Source organism: Phocoena sinus, chromosome 14 (genome assembly GCF_008692025.1).
Source record: "Phocoena sinus isolate mPhoSin1 chromosome 14, mPhoSin1.pri, whole genome shotgun sequence".
In the NCBI taxonomy this organism is placed as follows: domain Eukaryota; kingdom Metazoa; phylum Chordata; class Mammalia; order Artiodactyla; family Phocoenidae; genus Phocoena; species Phocoena sinus.
Window position 1 is genome coordinate 72,406,446 of NC_045776.1, and position 19,754 is coordinate 72,426,199.

General features: G+C 55.6%; 2 protein-coding genes across 8 annotated transcripts in view; one reads left to right on the top strand and one right to left on the bottom strand.

Moving 5' to 3' along the window:
• The window catches only part of FAM222A (family with sequence similarity 222 member A), a 55,166-nt gene extending 50,691 nt beyond the window's left edge, over positions 1-4,475 (top strand). The window contains exon 3 of the mRNA XM_032602900.1: positions 3,121-4,475. Coding sequence (XP_032458791.1) covers positions 3,121-4,406 — 1,286 coding nt within the window. The 3' untranslated portion in view covers positions 4,407-4,475. The remainder of the gene's footprint in view (positions 1-3,120) is intronic.
• The window catches only part of TRPV4 (transient receptor potential cation channel subfamily V member 4), a 75,606-nt gene that overhangs the window by 23,997 nt on the left and 31,855 nt on the right, over positions 1-19,754 (bottom strand). For 3 of the 7 annotated variants that reach the window (XM_032602894.1, XM_032602895.1, XM_032602893.1), the window contains exons 13-16: positions 19,433-19,749; positions 17,900-18,027; positions 16,177-16,298; positions 15,594-15,723 (exon numbers count right to left, since the gene is read on the bottom strand). In XM_032602894.1, the coding sequence (XP_032458785.1) occupies positions 15,594-15,723; positions 16,177-16,298; positions 17,900-18,027; positions 19,433-19,749 (697 nt within the window). Of the gene's footprint in view, positions 1-15,023; positions 15,724-16,176; positions 16,299-17,899; positions 18,028-19,432; positions 19,750-19,754 lie in introns of those variants that run through there. The other 4 variants (XM_032602898.1, XM_032602897.1, XM_032602899.1 and 1 more) reach the window with 2 other exon arrangements.

Below are 19,754 nucleotides of genomic sequence, written 5' to 3' on the forward strand. Positions count from 1 at the left end.
GAGCGGCGCTAAGTGCCCATGAAATTGCTTGTATAATGTAGTTTAAATCCAATCTCGGAGAAAGATTCCCCCGTTGGCCAAAGTGACATTTCCATTCTCCACACCGAGTTTATTTTAGGCCACTTAGGAGTGGGGGTTGCCCCAGGCAGGGTCAGGATGGGGGGCCTGGGGTCAGCTCCACCCACCTGGCCCAGGTTAGGCCACACGGATGGAGGGGCACTGCCCCAGCCTCCTTGGGGTACTCGGTGCCGCCACCCTCTTCCCTCCCCACTGTCCTGCCCAGGTCAGACCACATCCCTGCGCCTCAGGGCAGAGAAGAACGGTCTTCCTAATGCAGGCCTGCCCTGCCCCTCACCTGCTTAGAACCTTCCACAGCTGCCAATGCCTTGGGCGAGGGCTCCCAGCACAGCAGTGCAGACACTAGGGGCCTGACAGGTCTTTGTGGTGGGGTCTTTGTCCTGTGCATCGCAGGGCGTTTAGCAGCATCCCTGACCCGTACCCACTAGCTGCCGTAGAACCCTCTCTGCAAGCTATGACAACCGAACTCGTCTGCGGATGTCAACAGTGTGCCCTGGGGACAGAACCATTGAGAACCGCTGCCCCACAGCGAAGAGGCCCTGCTCTGGCCCGACACCCTCCTGAGCTGCCTGTCGTGGTCTTTCCTCCCCTGCATGCCTGCTCTGGGCTTCTGCTTTTATTCTGGTTTATAGTTCCCACCGGGACAGGCTTCCTCACCTCTGGACCTTTGCCTGTGCAGTTTCTTCTGCTGGAATATGTTTCTCTCCTCCCTCCTCGCTCCTTTCGCCATTGCCTTTAGCAGGGATGCCCTTTCTTCCAGAAAGCTACCTCTGAAGCCCTGGGGGTGAGGCTCCCCCATCACGGCATGCATTTTGCTCAGACTGGCTCTAAGTCCACAAGGGAGTCGGGTGAGGCTCGGGAAGGAGGGGATGTGGTGGGAAGACCTAAAGAAGGCGGTGGGGTCTGCACTGTGTCCTAGCCACAATGCCAGGCCCAGCCATGCACAAGCCCTACCCCTTCCTCTCCCAGGAAGACCCCTGTGCCAGGCAGGTGGGAGGGGTCTTAACACACTTAGACCCACTTCTGCTAACACTCCACCACACGACTCACGAAAGCCTCACAGCCCTCCTGGGAGGCAGTGTTGGCAGCGGTGTAACCCCATTTTAGATGAGGAAACTGAGGTTCAGAGTGGTGAACACCCCCCCACACCCCCGCAGGAGTCACTGTTGGGTCCCAGGGGTGCCCACAGGGCCGAGAGGAAGGCAGTGCACCATGAGACCTTGTAGGGTCCTCCTCACCCAAGGGCCCAGCCAGGTCACGATCTCCCATCACCTACTGTTTGTCTCACCCCCTGCTCGGCCCCTTGGCACAGACATTCCTTGAGGCCGCCCTGCAGATCTGCCACAGTCCTTATCCCCATTCCACAGGTGGGAAAACTGAGGCTCGACCAGGCCAACAACTTGCTCAGGGCCACACAGCCCTGCAACCAGAAGGACTCCACCTAGGCAGCCAGCTCCAAAGCCCAGGGTCTCTCCATCTGCCTCACGCAGGCCTCCTGCTCCACTCCCCGCCCCAGAGGGGGTCCTGGGCGGCACTGAGGAATGTCTTAGGACCAGGGAGGGGCTTTGGATGGGAGAAGGGGGTCTACCCACCGGCAACCCGCCTCCCCCACAGCAGGGCCCAGTTGTGCCCACTGACGGTGGGGACAGTCAGCCTGTCACACAGAGTACACTCTTCAGGGAGCTTCCCTGTGGTCCAGTGGTTAGGACTCCACGCTTTCACCGCCAAGGGCCCGGGTTCAATCCCTGGTCAGGGAACTAAGATGTCACAAACTGTGCGGCATGGCCAAAAAAATAAATAAATAAACAAAGTACACCCTTCAGCTGACGTGCTGACAGCTCACAAAAAAGGCAGTGGCCACCACACAGGTCTTGCAGGTGACAGGCAGACCTGGGGAGGGGAGGGGCAGCCAGCGGGGGCAAAACCCCTCCTTCCCGGCTGCCTGTTGGTTGAACGAGGGTCGGTGAGCACCAGGATGAAAGCCACCTGCGGCAACTTGCCCTGCGCCAGGCCATGTAGCAACTCACTGAGCCATCCATGGGCCATCATCACCCCATTCTACAGATGAGGCGCCGAGAGGACAAGTAAAGGGGCGGAATGAACACCCACCAGAGTGGTGGTATTGGGGTTGGCCAAAAAGTTCATTCCGGTTTTTCCATAAGATGGCACGGGAAACCTGAACGAACTTTTTGGCCAACCTAATACAATGGACGACGGTACCAGGCAGGAGGAGTGGAGGGCTTAGAGCCCCCGTAACTCCCGTGCTGGGGTGGGAGGCGGTGTGCGGGGAGCGCAGCTGGCACAGTCTCTTCGGCAAGTTGTTGGGCATTCTCTCCTGAAGCTGAACGTTCTCGTCTCTCCTTTGTCCCAGCAGTTCTGCTCCTGGGCCTATTCCCAGCAGGACTCACTGAATACGTGCCCCAGGGGCTGTCACACTATTTGTATCAGCTCCAAACCAGAAATGACCCAAATGCCATCAGCAGTGGGAAGGATGAGTAAACTGTGATGTAGTCACACTCAAACATCACACGGCCATGAGAATGAACAGACCGCCACGCCCATGGCCACCCAGACGAACCTCGAAACATAACCTTAAGCGGCGGAGACCCGACAGTGCAAACGAGCGTGCACTGCAGGATCCCCGCTCACCTGTGCCAGGCCCAGGCACCACGAGTCCGCGCCGTCAGGAGCCAGGAGAGCCGTTCCCTTGGTGTGGGTACTGACTAGGAGGGGGCGCAGGGGGCCCTCTGGGGACTGGCACAGGCTTCTCCCTTGACCTAGGGTGTCACATGAGTGTGTTCTGTTTGTGAAAGTACAGCCGGCTTGTGATGTATGCAGTTTCCTTTAACGTACTTTACACTTTGATCCGAAGCTTAACGATTTAGAAAGAATGAATGAAGGAGCAAGTGACTGGATGGAAAAAGCGAGGGACGGGTGGCTGGCGAGTCCTTCCGGGGACAGTGGCGGGGTGCGGCCTCCGGGCCTCGCCGGGTCGCAGGGTCGGCTCTCACCTGTGCTTCCTCCCCTCCCGTGTCCCCACAGGCGAGACGGTGGCCAGCTCCATGCATTCCTCCCGCTACCCGAGCCCGGCCGAGCTGGACGCCTACGCCGAGAAGGTGGCCAACAGCCCGCTCTCCATCAAGATCTTCCCCAGCAACATCCGCGTGCCCCAGCACAAGCACCTCAGCCGCACCGTCAACGGCTACGACACCAGTGGCCAGCGCTACAGCCCCTACCCGCCGCATACGGCCGGCTACCAGGGCCTGCTCGCCGTCGTCAAGGCCGCCGTCTCCTCCTCCGGCGTGGCTGCGCCCCCCGGGCTCACCAAAAGCGTGCTCAAGAGCGCCGAGGGCAAGCGGACCAAGCTGTCGCCGGCCGCCGTGCAGGTGGGCATCGCGCCCTACCCGGCGCCCAGCACTCTGGGGTCCCTGGCCTACCCCAAGCCACCCGAGGCGCCCGCCCCACCACCCGGCCTGCCCGCGGCCGCGGCCACTGCGGCCTCCGTCATCCCCTTGCCCGGCCGCGGCCTGCCCCTGCCGCCTTCCAACCTGCCCTCCATCCACAGCATCCTCTACCAGCTCAACCACCAGTGCCAGGCCCCAGGCGCTGCGCCCGCCGCCTGCCAGGCCGTGGCCGTTCCCCACCCCAGCCCAGCCAAGCACGGCCCAGCGCCCAGCTTCCCCAGCCTGGCCTACCCGGCCACTGCCGGCCCACCCGACTGCCGGAAGGGCGCCGAGCTGGGCCAGGGAAGCACGCCGGCCTTGACGTTGGCTGGGGCCACCAAGCCCACAGGGTACGCAGACGGAGGCCTGGATTACCTGCTGTGGCCGCAGAAGCCGCCACCGCCGCCCCCGCCCCAGCCGCTGCGGGCCTACAGCTGCGGCACGGTGGCCAGCAAGTCCCCCGAGGCCTGTGGGGGGCGGGTATACGAGCGGGCCGGCGGGTCGCCCGTCAACTGCGGCGTGGGGCTGCCCACCAGCTTCACCGTGGGCCAGTACTTCGCCGCCCCCTGGAACAGCGTGCTGGTGACCCCCACCAGCGACTGCTACAATCCGGCAGCCGCGGCAGTGGCCGTGACCGAGCTGGGGCCGGGGGCGGCCCGGGAGCTGGCGGGGCCCCCGGCGGAGACCCTCTCAGGCCTGCCCAGCAAAAGCGTGTGCAACACGGCCGTGCTGAGCAGCAGCCTGCAGTCACTGGAGTATCTCATCAACGACATCCGGCCCCCGTGCATCAAGGAGCAGATGCTGGGCAAGGGCTACGAGACGGTGGCTGTGCCCCGGCTGCTCGACCACCAGCACGCCCACATCCGCTTGCCCGTCTACAGATAAGGCCTGCCTGGCAGATGCACAGACGGACAGGGCGCCCAGGGGGGAGGCAGGCCGCAGAACAGGGTGGGCAGCACGTGGGGCGGGGGCGCCAGCCCCGCGCTGTGTCCGAGTGCCCATTTATACCCACAGGGAAGCCAGGCCGGCTGCTGCCAGCTGCTGCTGACATGGAGTGGCAAGGTGACCTCACTCGCCAAGGCCCCTCCCCACCATCAGCTGCCCCAGGACACGCGGAGGGCCAGGGGGCAGCTGCCGACATCCACACCTTCCTCCATCCAAGCTGGCAGAGGCAGGGAGAGAGAAACCACTTAAAACAGAAGTGGTTCTTTCCGGCTCTCCGGGAGAGGGGGTCAGACCACAGTGGGATGCAGAAGGAAATGTTAGGGTCTAGAGTAGGGGTGGGATCAGAGCGGCCCCCGGGTCTTAGACAGCTCCTCCCTCCACGAGCTCCCCAGTCTCCTGGAAAAAGAGCAGAGGGGGCCTAGAGGAAGTCATCGAGCCCACAGCGCCCTCACTGCCCTCTCCAGGTGAAGACCACTCGAATACAGGCTCCGGGGACTACAGGTCCCCCTGCTCCTCCTCTTCTAGACTCTCTTCCCCTCCCCACCATTCCTTCCCAACACAGATTCCCATCTCCATTCTCCAAACCCTGGACTACCACCTTCTCCCTTCCCTTCAGTACATCTTACAGGGCTTCTGGGCACGGTTGTGCAGGCTGTGTACTGCACAAGGCAACTCATCTGAGGAGACACCATTTGCATCCTAGACTTGTATATTTATTACAGCAATTTTCTGAATCTTGAGGAAGGGGCACCATTCACCCATGTGCACAAAGGCGCCATAGGGGCTAACAATGTCAGAGGGACCAGACCCCGCCTCCTTCAGGGGTTCTCCTAGGAGCCAGTTCCGGGGGCAACCTGCTGGTTTTAATTGGGAGATCCAATCCAACTCTTTTCCTGCAAGCCACCCTCCAAGGCCTGCCCCACACCATTCCGGGGGATAAGGCAGGCAGGGGGTCCCCCCATTAAGTCTCCAAGGCCCGATTTCCCCAAGTCCTGGCCCCTCTGGCACTCCAGAAGCGGTACTGTATCTCTCTCCAAGGCCTGTTCAAGTACTAAGTGCATTTACAAATCTCTGAGAATGTTTTTTTTTTATACTAAAATTGACCATTATATTCTACTGTGAGAAGTGCGGTCTGCACTATATTGTTTTAAAAACGAAGAGAAAGAAAAAAAAAAAAAAAAAAGGAAAACACAGATGGTGTCTCAGCTGTGGGATGTTTTGCAGCTCTTGTTTTTGTTCGTTCTTCCTTCCTCCCCTTAGGAGTAAAACGGGCTGTCTCCTCCCCTGCTGACTGGGCTTGGAGCCCTCGGAAGCAGGCCAGGAACCTCCTGGCCCCTCCTCTGCTGGGCCACTTCGTATGCAATGTTTCATTTACTTCTCCAGCTCTTTCGAAGTGGACACTGTCATTTACCCTGTTTACGTGTCAGCCACTCAGTTGGGTCAGTGATCGGTCCTAGAGCAGCCGAGACAGAATTGAGCCCGGGCCGCTCTGGCTCATTCCCTGAGGGGTACAGAGGTGGTCTGGGGCTGGTGTTCCCCTGCATCACTAAATTCCTTCCCAGCTCTTCCTCTGTGCCTGGCACCATCCCTGCTTCCCTGGAGGCAGAGTGGCTGGGGACAGGCCAAAGTGGCTGAGCAGTGGCCATCTCCCTGGCCAGCCCCAGTACACACCCACCCCGTGCCCTGGTGCCTGGGGATGTCCAGGAGACCATCCCTGCTCCAGGATGCTCAGCATTTATCAGGCACTTATGTGTGCCTGGCCATTTTCCTATACACGGCAGCTCTTTGGAGCCTCACCACTGCTTGCAAGGTAGCGGGTGTTCTAGAGGAAGAAGCGGCTCAGAGATGTGAAGCGACCTGCCTGAGGTCACACAGCAAGTCTGTGGAAAGTTGTAGTTCAAGCAGCAAAGCACAGACTCTTCCTCACGTCCTGTCCCCACCTTCTCCCCTGGCTTGTTGGCCCAGTGTCTGAACAGGGGGAGTCCCCAGTCTGATTCAGGCCTCCCCTCTCATGCATGGAGCCCTGTCTGGATGCCTGGCATGGTAGGTTCAGGGCAGAAGAGGGACAGAGGGGACACCCTGGATGTGACCTTGCAGTGCAGACACCCACCTCCCTAAGGCCAGACCCCTGAGCCTGGCAGCACATGGAGACTCTGAGAGGAAGAGGCTGTGTCCAGGGCGGGACCCGAGCCCTTCTGAGCTGGGTCAATGAACCAAACACACCACCCAGGCCCTGGAGAGCAGGAGCAGGGGTCCTGCTGGGTGACAAGCTAGGGAAGTCAGCACTGCGTGAAAGGCCCCTGGGAGTTATCACAAATAGGATGTAAACGGCAGCTGACACAGTGCTTTTCTGACCACACGTACTTGAGTCTCATGACAGACTTCTCGGGTATGTAATAAAAGCATCCCCACTTTACAGATGAGGATGCAGAGAATCTGAGAAACGGCCACAAGGATGGTAAGAGGGAGCCAGGTTCCAGCATCAAGCCCCACACCCTGGGCCAGGCTGCCTCGACGCTCCACCCTCATCCATCACTAGTACGCCTGGGGGCATCGCAGCACCCAGGGCAACCCAGCCCCTGGAGTGAGCTAGCCTGGGTGCAAATCCTACCGACAGTACTTTGAGTGACCCGGAACAGGTCCATCCCCAAAGGGGGCAGTGCCAGAACCAGAGATGGGATTCAAGGAGACCACAGCACAGTGCGGGTACTTGGGAGAGGGACAGAGCAGCAGGGTCTACAGCCAGGTTTACGGCTGCTTGGCAGCCTGTGGCTCAGCTGTTCTAAGGCGCTACCAGCACCAATTCTAGGTAGCCCAGGCCCCCACATCCTGGGCCCACCACCAGGCCCACCCACACTGGGGCATCAGGAGAGAGGACAGAGATGGGAGCCACCCTCCAGGTCAGGTCCCTCCCCCTATCCTGGGAAGAATCTTACCCTCTGCAGGGTGGGTCTGCAAGCAGGGCAGGTGCAGGCACGGAGCACAGCCAGTCGGGGCATGGCCCCAGGACCCAGCTGGGGTTCTAGCTGTGTCCTAGCACTGGCTCCCTGGGTGCCTTGGACAGGTTTCTTCTCCCTGGGAGCTGAGCTAGCTGATCTCAAAGGGTCCTCCAGCCTCGTCATTCTGGCGTGAGGCACTCCTGCCCTTTATACCACATTGGAGGAGCAGCGCAGGTGATAACGATGTTATCATTACTACAATTACAGACAGCCCAGTTGCTGTAGGCAGATTGGCTACCAGGCTCAGCACTAAATGGTACTTAGTCCTCACAACTGTTCAGGTGCACGTGATATGGGCCCAAAGAAGAGCAATCACTTTGCCTAAAGTCACACAGCTGAGGATGGAGAGCAGAGAAGCAGCTCGGGTAGAACACCAGCCCTCTGATTCAGAGTCTAAGCTCTTAACTGCTATGCTATGCAGTGACTAAAACTACCACCGACCCCCAAATATGGCCTGCTTGGCTCCGGAACGCAGGTCCGGCCTCAGTTGCCACACCCCGCGCCGCTGGGACTTCATGTTGGGTGAACGAGGGAGAGGGGAGCCGCTGCCAGCCGATCCAGCCCCCTCCCCCCACCCGAGGTGCAAGCCTGTCTCTTCAAAAGGACGCTAGGCGCCTCTTCTCCGTGTAGCTGTCTTGGGTTCACCCCCAGTTAGAGCTGAGCTGTCCAATACGGTAACCACGTGTGGCTGGCCCAGAACCGCATCTATTACTACCACTTCAGGTCATAACAGCAATTAGAACATCACCCCATCTTCCAGAGGCATCAGACTGGAGGGAGGGCTTCGACAAACATTTGAGTGGAGGGAATCCACGTGGGGAACACTCACCTTTTCAGGGTGGCTCCGTGTTTTCCTGACTCAGCCCAGCCTTTAGATCCCGCTCCCATTTCGAGCCCTGCCTTGCCTCCAAGCAGCGAATTCGAACCCGCACCGCTCAGCTCTGAACTGCATCTGAGACTCCACGTGCGCCTGGGTTTCCCCCTGCGCTGTATTGCGCCTGCGCGTCCCGGGTGCTCTTAAAGGGCCCACACGACCGCCACAGGGCCCCCTTCGCTGGCCATTGGAAGGGGGCCCAGCCAGGGGGGCGGGCAAACCCGGTGGACAAAAGGTTTTTTGTTTAAATCATCACCATCACCAGCTCACTAAAGAGTGGCAGGAGGAGGGGAGGAGTCAGGAAAAACTGGCCTCAGTGTCCTCATAGACTCCATGTGTGACCCTGGGTGACTTGTATGGCCTCTCTGAGCCTTGGTTCCAGTTCTCTGAGCCTCTGTCAAAGGGAGTGGAGGCATTTGAAGGACTGGGATGGCATCAGCTGATGTGTGATCAGGATGACAGGGCAAATTAGTCCTGTGAGTGGGACCCACCCCCAGAGCAGTGGGGTCCAAAGGTTCCAGTCCTGAGGCTACCGCCCACCAGCATGTGGCCTTTGGCAAGTGACTGCCCCTCTTTGAGCCACTTATGTCTCAAATGTAAAGTGAAACTAATTACAATGCACGTACCATGTGGTGTTGAACAGAGGAGACAGGTAGTCAGATCCACTAGGCAGTACAGATCCTATTCTGTAGATGTATTATTTCTGTCTTCACCTAGTCTGGCTGATTTTCACCTTGGAAAGTGGGTTTCTAGGTTAAAAGAGTTTGAGAAATAGATGCCTATGTCCCCCTCCCCCCCACCACCTTGGAGATGCACAAATCACATTAGCATATTAAAGGCTCTGAAAAGTCCTGCAGGCAAGATACCCTTCCAGCTTTAACCCAGCATTTCCCTAACTTTTTCCGATCACCTAAGTTTTTGTTCCTGTGTTAGCATCCCAAGGAACAAATGGGACTTAAGGAAATGCTGAGTCCTTACTCTTGTGTTGCAATTGGGGAAACTAAGTCCTTTCTCCTCACTGGGCCTCAGTTTCCCCAATTGCAACACAAAGACTCCTAATGAGTTTGCTGCAGAGCCAGAACTGGAATCCAACCCTGACCTGAGTCATTGGGCCTCACGTCCTAATTGGCCTTTGTCCACTGTGTAGAGCTAGGCCCCAAAGAAAGGAAAGACCACCAGGGAGAGAAAGGAGCCCTCACTTGAGAACTGGGGATGATCCTCCATTTTGAAAATGAAAAAAGGTTCAGAGAAGGGAGGCAACTTGCCTGAGAGCACACAGCAACTAGGTCCTAGACTTTCCAGAGGCAGATATAGACTCCTTTTTCTCCTTGTGGGAGTGGCAGTGGCAGGGTTTCCTCAGTCTTGTAACGTCAGCCTCACTTAATGGGGAGCTCACTCTAGGGGCTCCCGAACACGTCCCCAGGTTCCAAGTTTCCCTAAGGCCTCCTCCGAGGAGACTCCCGGGTGTGACTACAGCAGCCCCTGGTGGCCAATCTCCACGACCAGCCGCCCCACCCTGTAGTGGCCAAAGGCAGATCTGTGGGATCCAGTGGGTACATCCCAAACTGAGGGGGGAGTCTCTGATGACGCTGAGAAGACTCTGAGCTGGGATATGGGGATCTGGGTTTGAGTCCCATCTCCACCCAACCTGTTCCATCTTCACCTGTTAGAAGCCATCACAGCCTGTTGCTATAGAAAAACAGAATGTCCCCGTGCTGTGGAAAGGCCAAATCGCTAAAAAAAAAAAGAAAAAAAAATCCTGCCACCCCCCAGCAGGGGTCTCCTTCTAAGCCAGAGGATTCAAATCCTGAGTCCACCACATCCAGCCTGTGTGTGCTTCAGCAAATGCCTTTACTTCACTGGGTCTCACTTTCTTCATCTGCAAAATAGGCAGAAAAATTTGTTCTTGTATCTTCATGATTTTGGCAGGGTAATAGGAAAACCTGACTCATTGGTATAAATGAGGAAAAAAAACTGATTATCTCAAACAATCATAAGAAACTCTATGGTAGGGTAGCTCCAGGGTTCGTTAATTAAATAGCACAATGGTGTCATCAAGGACCCATGTCCTTTTCACCTGTCTGTTCCACCGAGCCCTTTCATGGTCACAAAATGGCTGCTGCAGTTCTGGGCATCACATCCAGACCTGACAGTGCCCAGCAAAAAAGAAGACAGTGTTTTTTATATTTCTCTTTTTTCCCCCAGAATTCTTCCTCCTTCGGCAGACTTTCCCTTCTGTCTCACGGTCCAGAACTGGTTCACATGGCTATTCCTATACCAATACCTAGTAAGGGAGATAGAGTCACAGTGGTTGGCCCGGCGAAAGCCCATGACTGTAGAGCAGAGTGGAGAACTCTGAACAAAATGAGGTGCTGTGAATAAGGAAGAGAGTCATGACTTTTGGAGAGGCATCCACACCAGTCCATGAGGTCCCACACATGGTTCCTGAAATATGAACGCCAAGCACTGAGCACAGCGCCTAACACATGGCAGGTGCCTCATGTGTGTTCATTTGTTCTCTCCTTTTTGTGCTTCCCTCCAAAAACACAAGACTCCCAGCCTGGCCTCCCCTGACCCAGCCTCCCGCCCTCCATCCCTCAGGCTGGGGTCTCCACTGCCCAATGCCCCTTCTACCCTGTCCTCTGGTTCCATCACCACCACCTCCTTTTGTTTCTGTCTCAAAAGCTTGGGATGAACAAGGATCTCCCCATGGTCCCCCATGACTTCAGATTCCTAAAAAATAAAAGACGGGACGTGCTCTATTCTCATGCAAATGCTTTTGCCAGGGAGTCAAAAATTAATAACAGTATAAACAGAGGCCTGGAGTATTTAACCACCCCGTCCAAGCAACCAGAGTGATCAGAATACACCGTTATCCGGGCAAGGTGTGGAGACTGACTGCCAACTACATTATTACATTTGGAAATGTCAGAAGCGTGCGAACGCCGGGAGGAGATGAACAGTATGGTTGAAAATGACTTTTGATTAAAAAACAAAACTCCCCAGCATTCATCTAAAACAATAATAACAGCCAATAATAACAGTGCATGTAATAATGAACTATTCACAGGCATAAGAGGTAATTGTTCAATTAAGATCCAAGAGTTTCTGAGACTGTCTTTTCTGATGGGGTCCCATTGTTTTTGACTCTGGTAGCACTAATTATTTCCCAGTAGCGCTTTAAAGTTGGGATGAAAAAAACCCTGCTGTCACACATGACATACAAGTGCTTTAACATTATTAAATACACATACACGCACATAATAAGAAATCCTTGTTGGAATAAAGTTAAGCGTATGTTCAAACTGACAGTCTCCAGGGTTCAGCGGAAGTGGCAGGCAACAGCCAGGGTCTTACCCCACTGCAGAAGCGATCTGGCCTCACCACCTCTCACCCCTCAGGGGTCAGAGTGTTTTCTCTCCAGGATGGGGTCTGAGGGCAGAATGCCTGGGTTCAAATCCCACCTCCACCACTTACCAGCCAGCCGCCCTGGGCAAGTGTCTTCCCCTCTCTGTGCCTCCGTTTCCCCATTTATAACACGGAGTGCAGTGGACATTCAGTTTTTTGGGTTTTGTTTTTTGTTTCTTTTTGGCCTCACCAGATTCTAGTTACTCTTTCTTCTATTGTCCGTATTCATTAGCTATTGCCACAAAATTGATGCCTGCACTTGAAAAAAATCACAAAACTCAATGACATACAAAAAAAATGTTTTTGGTCCCGCATCTGTGGGGTCCCTCTGATCTCTGCGAGGCTTGCCTGGGATGACATAGCTCTATTCCACGTTCTCTCACCCTCCTCCCGGGTGCTGGCGCCGGCACGTCTGCTAACATCCCACTGGTTAAAACAAGTCACATGGTTAAGCCCAGGGATGCAAACTTATGCTTTGCCCACAGTCAAAAGACAAAGTTGTACTGCAAAGGAATGGCTAAAGGGAAGAGTCAGGGCCACTGAAGCAGTCTAGCACAGGTATCAACACTCCAACTTTCCTCGGGAACTTCCCCTCCCCGCGCTCAGTCCCTGTAGTCCGGGAGAAGTTAACATCACCCCTGGTTCTAGCTCTACCTTTCAGAGATTCTGATTCTCAGGTTTTTCTCCATTAAAGAGAGATTAGTGAGTGTCAGGAAGGTCATCAAAAGCCCAGAAACATCAAACTGAGACCATGTCCTAATCAGCAGGGACGTTTTCTTCTAAGTGATTCTATGTCTAATGTGTCCCCTGAAAATATTTTGACATACCACCAGTACATGCCCTATATTTTGAAGGACATTGGGAAAGGTCATCTTTCAGATCTTACAGGAACAAACAAAATCTCAATGGCCTGAAAATATTTGAAGTTCCCCCTAAACAGCTTTTGAGTTATAGAATATCAACACGCAAACCACCAAATATTTAGAAAATCACAGTTGAAAAAGTTACTATGTATTTAGCTGAAAATGTTCTCAGAGGAAAATTCATAGCCTACAATTCTTTCGTTATTTTTTTTAAAATGAATGAATTAAACATTCACCTCACTAATTTATGGAGTCTCTTTGAGTTGAGAGGGTGTTTTGATTTTGTGGGCCAGCCCATCACAAAACCCCCTAGAGAAATGACCTCTTTATAGCCCCAGAATAAGTCATAGCCGTTTTCCATGACAATGTTGCCCAGATCGGGTAGAGGGTGGGCATCTGGGAGAAGGCTTGTCGCAGATGTTACTGTCTGCCTAGGCAACATTGGTTTCCCCATCCTCCTTTCCCACAGAACCGAGACCTGGCTGGGGAAACTACCTTTTTCCATATTGTCTTCTGCTGCTTTGAGACAACTGCTGCTTCCAGCCTGCTGATTGGCTGAAGCATGGGACACGTGACACAATTCTGGCCAATAATACAAGAGGGGAGGTTGGCTGGGGGACTTCAGGGAAAGGTTTCCTCCCTCATAAAAAGAGATACAGGAAGAACTATTTCTCCTTCTTCCTCTGGATGCTGCCGAATCTGGATGTGATTCCTGAAACAGTGGCGCCATCTTGTTTCTTTGATGGAGGCCTGTGTGAGGAAAAAGCCAGCACATCTGGTGGGTAGTGCCTAGCACAGTGCCTGATAAACGTTTGAAGGGCTGAATGAGCTGGCAGAACCCTTAATGAATCACAGAGACTTCCTGCCCTCCCTAACTTGGGACTTCCTGCCGAGACAATAAATATTCTTTTCTTCAAGCCAGTGTAAGTTTTCTGACTTGCTGCCCCAAACACATAACTGTTGGAACACCACAACCACAATCCTCTCTTCTTTGAAAGGCCCAGGGAATCATCTGACCTTCACAAAAGCTGTGCCCCATTTTACAGTTGAGGACACTGAGAATCAGAGTTTAGGCCCTACCCACGGTTACCCAGAAGGCTTGGCCCAGCCAGGGAGGGCGTCCCAGCCCCCAGCACACGATTGTCTCAGGCATGACATGTGACCCGAGTCCGTCCAATCAGAATGGCTCGTGGGACCTCCACTGAGCATGGTGGAATGAGGAAGCAAGTAGCCCTGGGAGAAGCTGGGTCATCCCTGGATCACGAGGATGGAAGCCCATCAGCCCCTGGAAGCCCATCAGCAACATAGAGGGGGATGGAAAGAACGCGTCTGTGGGAAGGTTGGCGCCCCTCAGCCACCCTCAGCGGTAACACGATGAGTCTCCCCTTCATTCTCATATAGCTGAACAGACTATACGCCATCCTTCTGACCGACGGGGACGTGGAGGCCCAGAGTAAAGGGACCCATGGCCACAGTTTGGGCAGAGGGTGTGAACTCGGGTCTCAGACCCCACGCCCTGTGCGTCTCCCACTGCAGCTGCCCTTGGCCAGGTCCTCAGAGACCCAGGCTCTTCTCAACTGAAGCTTCAGAGAGGAAGTAAGGCCTAGTCCAAGCCGGGACCAGGAACCTGGGAGGTCGGAGGGAAACCAGCTGGCTGCAGAGTCCTCCACTTCAAGGTGGAGCAGCGGGATGGGGTATTTGGGGGGCCTCTCCTCATGCCCAGAGGCTTGGAGCTGCCCTGGGGGCTTGATCAGCAGCGGGGTGGGACCCTGGGAAGAAGGGCTGCCCTCAGAAGGGAAGCAGGTCGGCCTTCAACTCCAGCTCACATTCACAGCCCCGGTGGCACGCGGTCCCATCCACAAGCACTCTCACGGCTCCAGTCACCACCGCTGTCCTTACTAAGGCCGCTCTCATCCTCGACATCACCCCACTGCTGACACCGGATGGCTCACCCATCTCTGTGCCTGTCAGCTCCGCCTCTGCTCTGCCCTCTCCCAGCAGCCTTCCTACCCACCAGCACATCACTGTCCCCCCACCAGCATCACTATCCCACGATGAGCTTTACAATCTCCCCACCAGCATTACTCTCCCCCACCAGTGTCATTACGCGCTCCCAGCATTTCGACAGATTTACTATCTCCCCCCAGCATCACTATCCCTCCGCCAGCACTCCTCCCCTCCTCACTCCCTTTGTCTCTACCTTCCCATCACACTCCACTCTCACCTCCATCTCTCAGGCCACCACCCCCCATCCAGCCCCCACCAACCATCACCCTAAACGTCACCTCGGTCGTTACTACTAACCCTCGGTCTGTTCTCAACCCCACCGCCCCATCCCCCCAGCACAGGCATCTCATAGCTCGTCCATCTCTGTGCTGTCATCCCCGTGCCTATTACCGTCTTCCCCACCGTCTCCACCATCAGTGAACATTTATTGAGCACCAACAATCCCCTACAGAACACACAGAAGGCGCAGCCCCACCCCGAGTGCCCGGCCCTTCAGCAAAGCCACCCCACTTCAGCCCAGGGTGGCCTGTGCGGCCACAGCGTGGGGCGGGGCCGGGGGCTTAGCCGGCGGCAGTGCACCTGGGACGGGGCCTGAGGCCTCTGCCAGGCTCCAGTTGGGGGTGGAGGTTGTGCCACTTTCCTGAGAACAGAGCAAATAAATAAATGGAGAGGCCAGGGTCTGAGCCCTGGTGGGCGGAGAGACTGGTGTTGCTTATGTGACTCCATGGGAGTGAGACAGGCGGCCAGGAGCCTCGTGCCCGGGTGGGGAGGTGGGGCTGGAGGCAGGAGCCTGGGGACCAGAGGGTCCTGGGGCCTCCCTGGCATCTCCACCTGGCCCTCACCTCTGGGGGTCGAACAAGGGTGCGGGGGACACCCCAGGAGGCGCCGCTGAAATGCGGGTAGACTAGAAATGGGCGGTGGAGGGGACCCTACTCCTGCCTGCAGCCCCTAGAGGGGGGCGTCGTCAGTCCTCCACCTGGGGGGATAACTCTGCTGGTGGCCGTCACAGCTGGGGTTCCCCACGTTGTCCAGAGGCACCACCACCTCGTCCGGGTTCGAGTTCTTGTTCAGCTCCACCACGCGGGGCACCACCGAGGACCAGCGATCTGTAGTGAGCGTGGCGGAGGGGGAGTGCACATGCATATATTGAGCACCTTCTGTGTACCTGGCACTCCACAGTGCTCTAAAGGGGGAGGTATATTATCCCTTTTTATAGAGGTGGAAAGTGGGACTCAGAGAGGTCACAGAGTCCGCCCAGGAACACACAGGAGTAAATGAAAGAATAAGAATTCAAGCCTGGGTCAGGACGCCTGAGTGCCCATGACCTCTCCACTGCATGTCATGCACTCAGCTGAGTGGAACGGAGGGGCCCCAGGCCTTCACAAGCAGCGGAGGAAGCTCAGTGGCCAGCCCATCAGACCCTTCCATTCTACAGATGAGAACACTGAGTCCCAGAAAAGGGATAGGATTGCTCAAAACAAATCAGTGAGGAGCAGGACCAGGGCTCCCCCTCTGCACCCCTGAATGTCCCCCACCCCTCCACTCCGCCCTCTACTCACCCCTCCGGAGGCGGCCCACGGTGTGCGAGAAGCCGTAATACTGGTAGTTCTCGTTCTTGCCGGGGTCCTCGTTAATGATGCCCAAGTTCTGGTTCCAGTGAGACCAGTTTACCTCATCCACCCTGGTGGGGCCACAGCAGAGGGAGGGTCAAGGGGCGCTCCCCAGAGATAGCACCCCTTCCCAACCCCCAGGCAGCATCCCTGTTCCAGCCTCCCCTCCTACTTTTTTTTATTCTGATAAAATATATATAACATAAAATTTGCCATTTCAACCACTTTTTTTTGCGGGGGGGGGGGGGGCTGCACCACGCAGCTTGCAGAATTTTAGTTTCCCTGCCAGGTGTCTGTCCTGGCAGTAAAAGCACGGAGTCTTATCCACTGGACCGCCAGGGAACTCCCCCTCAACCACTTTTGAGTGTACAATTCAATGGCATTAAATACATTCCTAAGATTGCACAACCATCACCCCTATCTATTTCCAAAACACTTTCATCACCCCAAACAGAAATTCTGTCCCCATTAAGCAATAACTCCCCATTCCCCTTCCCACCAGCCCCTGGTAACCTCTGTTCTACTTTCTCTCTCTATGAATTTAACTATTCCGGACATTTCATGTAAGTAGAACCATTCAGCGTGTGATGTGGCCTTTGTGTCTGGCTGCTTTCACTTAGCATCCTGTTTTCAAGTTTTATCCACAGTGTAGCCTGGATCAGTACCGCATTCCTTTTCATGGCTGAATAACATTCCATTGTGTGGAAAGACCTTATTTGTACAGCTATATATCCATTCACCTGTAGATGGACACCCTCCTTCTTGATATTCTCGCTCTTATTATTGAGACACCCTCCTAAAGTCAGGTTATACCCTTTTGGGCCCAAATGGGCTCAAGATCATTTTTCCTTTCTAAAATTATTTTTAAGTTATTTTCATTCAGTTTCCATTTTTTGAGCATTTTTTCCTATGGGTCAGGACCCAGCAAGGAAGATACATTCTCTGTTGCCATTTTACAGATGAGGAAACTGAGGCTTGAACTATTCATCCAAGGTTACAAATCTGATAAATCACAGTCGGGGCTTGAACTTCAAATTCACATTGAACGGGACTGACTAGCTGGCCTGGGGGGTGGGGGCTACCATAGCAGAAACTGACTTTGCCTGACTCCAAACGTGATGCTTTCGCTCTGTGCTGGCAACCACATTACAAAGACTGAGTCCTCTTAAAAGAAGAGACTCACCCAGGGGTTCCCCTAAGAAGCTGGCATTCCCTGTGCATCTGGGTAACGTCCCAAGCCCTGGAAGCTGCTAATAGCTCAGATTCCCCCTTTCAGACGGAGACCTGAAACCCACCCCACTGGTTCGCCGACAGAGGGCGGTGCCCTGTGATGAGAACCCACCTGAGTCCGCTTCCTCCACCAAAGGACAGAGCAGTAACACCTGTTGCCATCGGGCGGTGTCTGTCCCAACGTGCGTCAGGTGCTGGCCGTGCACATCTCACGTGCCAACCCATCTAAGCCACACAGATGGCCAAGGGAGTGATGCTATCATTGTCCCCATTTCACAGATGAAGAAACCAAGGCTGAGAACTAAACCAACTGGCCCAAGATCAGCCGGTGGAACTGAGTTCTGGTTGGGCCCATGGGGGCCTCAGTGGCTCGGGAAGTGGCAATGGGTAGAAAATGTAAGGAGGCCCGATGGGCCTGTCCTGCCCACTCACCCGGCCTCACCTGAAGCACCACCTGCGGTCTGGAGTGCCGTCTGAGCTCTTGCCCACGGTCACCATCTCGCCGGAGCGGAAGGCCTTCCTCAGGAACACAGGGAAGGAGCGCTCGATGTCCAGGATGGTCGTGGCCCACTGCGGGGAGGGAGGGAGGGCGGGCAGGCATGGGTGAGCCGCCCCCAGCCTCGCCTCACTGCTCTCAAGGCAGGAATGATTCAGTGGGCCGGTCTGGACAAAGAACTAGGCTTCCCAGCTCCCACTGCCTCTGGATTAAAATCTCAAATACCCACAGGGGCCTGGCAGAAGAAAATGAATGAAGAAGGATCAGCAGCCTGTGCCCCAGGACACCCTGTGTCCCCTCGGTGCTGGGCATCCCCAGGGAGGGGTGGGGACTGGGGCAGACCAGGGGGTGCAGGTCCCCCACCCCGCATAAGGGGGGCAGCCACCTCTCATCTATCTGAGCGCCGCCAGGCAGGAATGTGAGCTCACCTTGCCAGCCTTCCAACCTTTCAAGAAAGGCCAGAAATCTGAATTTTTCTATGAAATCTCTTAATTTAAAAGTTTTGCATTAATTTAAAAAAAAATATGGTGATGCAGGAAAAAAATAAACTGAGCTGGTCAAATCCAGTCCATAGGCTGCCGGTGGCATCTTATGAGTTATACCCAGTGGGGAAACTGAGGCCCAGGGAAGTAAGCGGTATGGATAAAGGTTAAGAGCAAGTCCAGATGGTTCCCTGAGACCCAGACCTGCGAGGAGGAACTTGGAGTTTTTTCTCACTGCACCCTTTCCTGGAAATGCACCAAGTGATGGTAAATGTGGATGCTGCATTCCCGGGCCTTACAGCGACAGTGAATTTATTGGGAACCCCAGTTATTGAACTGCATGCACCCAGCGGGCTGTGACCCCCACCCCCAGGGCCTCTGCTGTCTAGGACTGCACAGCAACCTGTGGGAAGCAAAGGCAGCAGCTCCCCAGCACCCATGAGGCCTGCATCTACATCCAACCACATCTGCTTGGCGGGGGGCAGGTGGGGAACCTGGAAGCTACCCCTGGGCTGGCAGAAGCCCCTCTGATGAGAATGCTGGCGCTTCCCGGCTCTGGGGTAGCCTGTACGCATGCCAGCCTTGTCTCTTGGGCCAGGGTGGGGCACGGAAGCTGCCCCCCACCCCCCCCCCGCCGTGCTCACTGCAGAACCCTCACTGAAATGTGAAATGTGATGCTCTTTGAGCATTGCCTGTGCCGACAGAGCTCGCTCAGTGGAGCCGGGTGAAGCTGACTGTATACCACAAACTGGACCACAAGGGAATCTGAGCCCACTGCTGGTGGTCAGGCAAGAAGCCACCTGGAAGTGTGTTAGGCGGCTCTGGGAAACAGACAGCAGTCTTCGGTGCCCATTTTACAGACAGGGCAGTGGAGGCAGAATGAGATGGTGCGGCTCGCCCAGAGCACAAGGCCGAGGGGGTGAGGCGGGTCAGGTGGGCCCATCTTAGAAGGAGAAGAGTGGCCGGCAGGGTGGGGACGGGAGTCCTGGGGCCTCACCTGCAGCTTCCAGATGTGCTTGCTCTCCTTGGACACCTGGCCCACCGTCTCCCCCATGAGGGCGATGAGCATGTTGAGAAGCAGCACAAACGTGAGGATGATGTACGTGACGAGCAGGGTGATGAAGACCGCGGGGTACTTGGTGCTGCTCAGCATCTCCAGGTCGCCCATGCCGATGGTCAGCTTGAAGAGGTCCAGGAGGAAGGTGCTGAAGGTCTCACTGTCACGGCACGAGGGGTACGTGGGCACTGTGCAGTTGGTGTGGTCCTCGCTGCACATCTTCACGTTGGCACACGGGTTCAGGAGGGAGACCAGGGCTGTG